We start from the raw sequence: 7500 nt of genomic DNA, 5'->3' as shown, positions 1-7500 counted from the left end.
GTATGAATTTCTTTCCAAAGCCTTTACCTTTCCATCAAGGCAAAGGGCGGCTACTTATAAAGATAGGCTAAATATAAGATAGTTTTGATTTGTTTAACACTTTCTTGGTCACTGCATAATTGTGTTATTTCATAGTTTGGATGTCTTTACTATTACTATTCTAACATGTGAAAAATAGTAAAAATGAAGGAAAATGTGTGTGTCCAAACTTTTGACTGGTACTGTACGTACATACACCGTACTTCCAAAACAGAGAAAGATACAGAGTCCTGTTTATATTTGCACTCCTTCTCTTCCTCTTCAGAAGTGACTCTGAGGCCTGACATGTTCAGCGGCCCCGCCCCCACCGTCACCTTCCCCACCCTGTCCGAGGGCCACAGCTCGCCAGGGGTCAAGATCTACATCGACCCCTTCACCTACGAGGACCCCAACGAGGCCGTCCGCGAGTTCGCCAAGGAAATCGACCCCTCCTGCGTCAAAATAGAGGAAGTCATAGGAGCAGGTAGAGATATTTTGATACTCGTCATGTCCAGTTTCTAACATTCCTCTTCCTCTCTGTCTTTGGAAAAGGAAAAATCAACCAAAAAGTAAAACGTACATCCATGATTATTTTAATTTTGTTATCTGTCAGAAAATATTAATATGCATGAATCTACTATAGCAAGAGCTTGGTTTGTATATATATAAATAATAAAAAATGTATCTACTGTATGATGTAAGAGTCTTTTCACTTTAACGCAGCCTTCAGTTCCTAATCATATCTGCATTGTATTACTCTACATTGCTCCAACTGGAAAGTTGAAAAGTGAATCTTGGGTTCTTTAATGAGACTGACACGTCAGTTGAAACAGAAGACATTCTCCAGTAAGTGAATCAATTTCTTCATCTGTGCCAGACTTTTGTGTCAATGAAATAGATTTGGAAACATGCAAAGCCAACTTATTATTTTGCTTTATTTTTTTCCCTTTGAAGTCGAGAGAGATGTTTTATTCATGCCCAAAACTTTCACAGGAATAAATTAAAACTGACTTCATGCATTCCTCTTTGGCTATCTGTGCACACACTGTAAAAATGCTGTGTGATGTTCGGAAAATGGAGAAAGTTGGATTTGAAATGGAGTCTCCGGAGCATCCTCCATTTTTGGGGTGCAGAATTTTTTACATTTCAGCTATCTGATGAAAAAAAAACCTTCTATCTCCAAAATTCAACTTTTCAGCAGCTGTGATGAACTGCCTTCTTTCACCACTGATCCCTGTGTACTGAAACTATGCAGTGGCTTGTGGTAGACAGATAGATAGATAGATAGATAGATGGATGGATAGATAGATAGATAGATCGATAGATAGATGGATGGATAGATAGATAGATAGATAGATAGATAGATTTAATGTTGTAATGATCTACTTATGTCTGTTATGTGGTTTGTTTTGTATCACTCACCACATTAGAAATAAGAATTTTTCAGTTTTAATACTCTCACGCATAACTTCTTTGTTGTTTTTTTTTTCTTTTTTTTGGCCAAAACTAATCAAATACAAATGGCTACGGTGCTCTGTGTGAGAAAAGGTCATGAACCAGATTCAAACCCTCACCGCCGCAAGTATGTGGTTTGGGCTTTAGTCTGTTGAGCCACTCTGAGAGGCTTTCTGTAATCCCTCCGTTTCTCCCGTTATTTCTCTCGGGGGGGAAGGTTTCTCACCTCGGCCAGAGGTGACAGAGGAGGGATGAAGGGAAGCGGAGGGGAGGGAGGGGAAAATATGAGCCTGTGTGATATGAGATACCGCTGCATTCTGAGCCCCTTAAATGGTGGGATCTCTCCCATTCTGCTGCAATAGAAAGTGAGAATTTATCAGTTCTCTCTCTCTCTCTCTGATTCTATATCTCTCTCACTCACTGTGCAACTCTACCCCCCTTGTCTCTCTTCCTCGGTGTGATTTCCCCCCTCTCTCTCTCTCTCTCTCTCCCTCTCTCTTTGATCCCCCCCCCTCCTCCCTCCTCCTCCTCCTCCTCTTCCTCCGTCTCTCCCTGTGATTCTTGCCCCTCTAGAGTTTTAGAGTTTGTTTGCGTAGAGAAATGCTAAAACAAAGAACCGAGGAGAAACCCCCCCCCCAAAAAAAACAACAGATTGCAGAGGGGAGATAAAAGAAGAAAGCACCCTAAGGAGATAATAAAAACATCTCACCTCACTCTCTCTCTCTCTCTCTCTCTCTCGCTCTCTCTCTTCCTCTCCCTCTGTGATTACATCCCTCTCTTTTCCTCTGTGTAAGAATCTGTGTAAGAATCTGGCAGTGGGGTGAGATACTTTCACTTACTTCCAATGTTTCACCCGTTTTGAACATTTTCATCATCTTGAAACTAGTGGCAATACCTGGAAATAAGCTGGATCACTAATATCAAGATTATGTCGCTTGATTGGAGAAAATTCCTGAAACGAGCGAAGGAAACAAGTGAAAATGATCTCACCCGGCTGGATGATTTTTTCATAAGAAACATAAGATTTTGAGATTGAATTCTAGACGGAATAACTTGTTATGGATATTTTTTGCTGTGCTCTGTGATTCTATCCCTCTCTCCTTGACCTCCTCCTTGAGTTGAGGAGGAAGGAGGGAAGTGACGTGTCATCGGATCTCGCCGCCCTTTCTTAACAGCCATTCTCTTCCTCAATCCATCCATCCCTCCTTCCCTCTCATCCACTCCCCCACCCTCCTTAGTATCTTTTCCTTCTTGTTTCCACCTCCTTCCTTTTCATTTCTACATCTACCCCCCCTCCTCCTCCTCCTCCTCTATGCCTCCTTCCTCCTCTCTCTCCATCCTTTTTCTTATTCCTCCATTTCTCCCTCTCTCTCTCCCCGTCTCTCTCCCTCTCCTGGCGTTCAGCAGTGACAGTAGATAGTTTTTAATGAGCAGTGAGATGTGGAGCAGAGATCAGAGTGAGAGAGGACGACTCTGCCTGTCATCCAATTCCCGTCACTCATCCATTATTCACGCAGCGATTTTTATCTCTGGAACGAGGACTTTTATTTTGAAGTGACATTCAATTTTCATGTCCCCGAGCAGCACAGGACAGCACAGTGACATTTATTTTGACAAAAGACATTTGTGTCTCCAGCAGTGGAAGGAAACCCAAATTCTGTATTCAAGGTCAAAACCATCACAGTTTCTTTCATTTTCGGTGACCATGGGACCAACACAATTATTTTCTCCAAAACTGCTTTTATTCACAGATAGACAGAAAGAACAGAAAGAAACGACACACATGAAGTCAGCTAACATTCTAGAGCTCTTGGCCTATTGATTTTTGATCTATAAAACTTGCCTTGTAATCATCAACACAGCAGAAAGCATCTCTGAAGGCACTCTGGATAAAAGCATCAGGAATTTAGCTGAAAAAAATGTGTCATTTACCAAAATGCATCCTGGTCACAACCTAACAAAGTGCTCTATAAATAAAGGTTATAGAGCACTTATCCAGATTTACAAAGTGCTTTACATGACAAATGAAAATGTGAGCAGGGATTGAACCTATGAACTTCCTGTTTCAGGACAGTCTCTTTAACCACCAAGGCACCCAGTTGCCTTTTTTTCAGTTGAGGTGTGCAGAGCTAAGTAACTGAGCAAAAATGCCTATGTCCCTTTATCTTGTTTGGCACTACTGCTACTCAGCCTTTTTCTCACCCCCGAGAGGAACTGGTGAGGGAATCCAATTTCTGTTCCTCTTTCCGCCTGCAGAAACTACCATCAAAGTGCCCTTGAGCAAGACCCTCGACCCCACACTGCTCCGGTGGAGCTGCTCAGTGGCCATCAGTATGAGACTGAGGTTGCAGAGGGCGGCTCCCAGGAGTGAGAGTGTTTTTATGTGTTTAACACTCCCTGCCCCTGAAACTACTCCTCAAGTTATCTGCTGTAAATAACAATGTGCTCTTTCTTGTTTAATTAAAGGATTAAAAATGAAAAATACATGGCCAAACGGCATGAACCCAGGCTCCTTTCACTTTACAGGAGACCCATTTTACATCAGAAAATGTGATTAAAATGCAATTAATCTATCACCAACAATGTGTTTGTTTTCCCATGTTGAGGCAGATACTGTACTTTCTAGTTTTCCGAAGAGCTTTAAAGGCTTTCAGTTTGTACAAAGCGATCAATACATAATGTGTTAAAGGCATATTCCACCTCTTTCCTCAGGTGAGTTTGGGGAGGTGTACAAGGGCCGGCTGAAGCCCGTGGGGAAAAAGGAACTTCCCGTGGCCATCAAGACGCTGAAGGTGGGCTACTCCGAGAGGCAGAGGCGGGACTTCCTGTCCGAGGCGTCAATCATGGGCCAGTTTGATCAACCAAACATCATTAGGCTGGAGGGCGTGGTCACCAAGAGCCGGCCCACCATGATCATCACGGAGTTCATGGAGAACGGAGCGCTGGATTCATTTCTCAGGGTAAAGAACACACACACACACACACACACACACATACAGATGGAGCCATGTTGCAGTCTGCTGCTGCACCTTGGCTGCGTTTCCAAGAGAAATTCTGTGGAGAAAGCAAGTTTTGCTCCCTTGCAGCTATTGGAAGTTACAAGGAATGAGTGTTGCATAATAATTTACTAACTTGTTCCTGTTGCGTAGCATTCAAGAAAGAATTGTCTGCAGTTATAATGTGGGATAGATGCAAGATAAATGCATGAAGAAGTATTTCTACAATGTCTACAAAGTCCGATACCAATGCCCATTTTTTGGATTGAAGCTGCTGATTGCTGATACTTTGTGCCAATATTCAATATCTTTAAAATTAATTTTAATGCCAAAAAAAATTTGCAATTATGAAGTGTTTCCCCCATAATGTGAGGGCTGGAAAAGCTTCTGAAACGGCATTTAGACCATGTTACACTTAAACTCTCTTCTATTGAAACTAATGAAATTGTTTTAGGTGGGTGAGCAGATCCTTAAGGCAGAGTGAGGCAGGCTTTATTGCAGGCTGCCACCCCTAAAGCTGAGTAAAGTCATATATCCTCACCTCCCACATGTCTGTGATGGACAACACACTCACTGGACAACATCCGATTTTTATTAAAAGGCCAATATTGGCTCAATATACCGGTCAAACCCTAGTATACACTTATAGAGGCACAAGCACACGAATGACAATACATACACACCTATGGACAGGAACACTGATTGAGGCATAGTCCAAACACATAAACATAAACAGACATAAACACACAGAGAAAGAGATGGGGAGGGGAGGATTGAGAGGCCGGGAGAAGGATGCCAACAGAGACAAAGCGAGAAATCCAAACCTCCTCCTTGTCCTTTTTCTCCTCTCTCCTCCCTTCCTGTGCTCTTTTCTCCTCGTCCTGCCAGCCTGTCTGTCTCACTGTCAGCCTGTCCATCTCTTTGATCCTGCCCTCCTTTCTAGCCGGCTCTAAAAACAGAAAGAGAAACTCTTTGATGTTCGGTTCTCACAGCGTGACCCCTTTTGACTCAGAAATCCTCCGCTGACTCACATGCACGCACGTGCACACACACATACACACACAAGCGCACGCACGCACACAGTGATCGATCCCACTGGTGTTGCTGTCCTGGCGTGACCATCTTGCAGGCACAAGACCCAGAGGATCAATGTGTGTGTGAGAGTGTGTGTGTTTGTTTGTGTGTACCTAGAAGAAGGTTTTGCCTGCAGAGGATTAGGCTAGAGAAGCATCAAAGGCATGGTTGGATGCGCACAGCGAATTATAAGACGCACGCACGCACACACACACACACACCTTAGACTGTAGCCATGTCAGTGGGGATGTTAGTGATATTTATAAGAGACAGAGACAGTCTGGTCCTGCAGTCTCAGAGTGAAACGGTGAAGCTTTGAGGTACCATCAACATGTCACATAACAAAACAGGCCTCCAGCTCCTCAGAATACGTTTCCTCTGTTGATTTCTGATGTTCACTTCAGGAAATGAATAGTTATGTTTACATGCGCACAATAATGACACTATTGCCAGTACTCAGATTAAGGCATTAAAGAGTTAATATGATTCTATAAAGTCACACTTCCCCTAATTCCCCTTACATGTGACATGGCGTTATTGCGAGTATTCAAATGGAGATGATAAAAAACTGACAGACCAACATGAGCTTCGTAACAAACTACACACGTGCAACATGATCACATGGTCTCCCAAACATGTCAGCTTTTTTTAAATAAACAGCCTTAATTTTAGCTTGATGGTCTTGCATTTTTGAGGTTTATCCAATGGGGTTTGAAAAGGTTCCATAAGCCCAAGGGTCGTAGAACTGTCTCAACCCATAGAGGAGCATGTTAAAATATGAGGTTTTCATGACAACAGCAGTCTTGACTACACAGTCTTGACTGTCTTAATAGCATTACAATCATATTTTGTGTGTACATGTAAACATGGTCAATGAGAAGGTCTGTAACTGACTGCATAGACAGACTAGGGTTACTACACCATCTTCTGTGTTGAAAAAAAACTGTATGTCAACTTTTTTCTCAAACATTGGTATGTTGTGGCCCCTATTATGGCATGTTATGTGTTATCTTTGCAACCTCCAGACTTTTTCTAGTAATTACAGTGAAAAAGCCTGAAGAGAGAAAATCTAAATAATCCTTTCATGGTTCATGGTTTTGCAGCAGAATGATGGGCAGTTCCCTGTCATCCAGCTGGTTGGTATGCTGAGGGGCATCGCATCTGGAATGAGGTACACACACACACACACACACACACACACACACACACACACATGCACACACATGCACACACACACACACACACACCACTGCAAATTCATAGTATCATAAAGATAAACAAGAATCTTTTTTCGAGATCTTACAATGAATGTTATGTGAAAATAGATTTTTACATCACAATATCCATTCCCTCGCTTATTGTGGTGATTTCAGATACTTGTCTGGTTATGCATTTCACTCAATCAGCCTTGGCAGCCTTGCCTACACACACACACACACACACACACACACACTAAAACTGATAGTTCTATAATCTCAGGTATTTATCAGAAACCGTGGCAGCTTGAAACATTGCACACACACACACACACACACACACACACTAAATCCCTTTCCTGTTTTACTGTAGGTAGCTGGCTGGGATAACACACACACACACACATACACACATATACACATGCATACACACTAAATCCCATTCCTGTTTTATCGAAGGTAGCTGGCAGAGATAACATAAACTCGCACACACACATAACACACACACTATATCCCATTTCCTTTTTAACGTAGGTAGCGGGCTGCGATAACACACACACTCACACAATAAATCTTGTTGATGTTAGGTACCTGGCGGAGATGAGCTATGTTCACCGAGACCTGGCAGCTCGAAACATCTTGGTCAACAGTAACTTGGTGTGTAAGGTGTCTGACTTCGGCTTATCGCGATATCTGGAGGAAGACACCTCTGACCCCACCTATACCAGCTCACTGGTGAGGACACACACGCACGCGCGCAC

General features: G+C 42.7%; 1 protein-coding gene across 1 annotated transcript in view; it reads left to right on the top strand.

Annotated features, from left to right (window-relative positions):
- LOC139663734 (ephrin type-B receptor 1-like) overlaps positions 1 to 7500 on the top strand; it is a 31758-nt gene that overhangs the window by 17995 nt on the left and 6263 nt on the right. Inside the window, exons 8-11 of the mRNA XM_071542458.1 lie at positions 305 to 502; positions 4186 to 4433; positions 6647 to 6714; positions 7327 to 7474. Of these exons, the coding sequence (XP_071398559.1) occupies positions 305 to 502; positions 4186 to 4433; positions 6647 to 6714; positions 7327 to 7474 (662 nt within the window). The remainder of the gene's footprint in view (positions 1 to 304; positions 503 to 4185; positions 4434 to 6646; positions 6715 to 7326; positions 7475 to 7500) is intronic.

The sequence above is a fragment of the Centroberyx affinis genome, unplaced genomic scaffold (genome assembly GCF_046629955.1).
Source record: "Centroberyx affinis isolate AG114_WGS23_722 - 3 ecotype Tasmania unplaced genomic scaffold, CSIRO-AGI_Caff_v1 ptg004108l_1, whole genome shotgun sequence".
In the NCBI taxonomy this organism is placed as follows: domain Eukaryota; kingdom Metazoa; phylum Chordata; class Actinopteri; order Beryciformes; family Berycidae; genus Centroberyx; species Centroberyx affinis.
The sequence above is the reverse complement of the archived record's forward strand: the minus strand, read 5'-3'. Positions and strand labels throughout refer to the sequence as shown.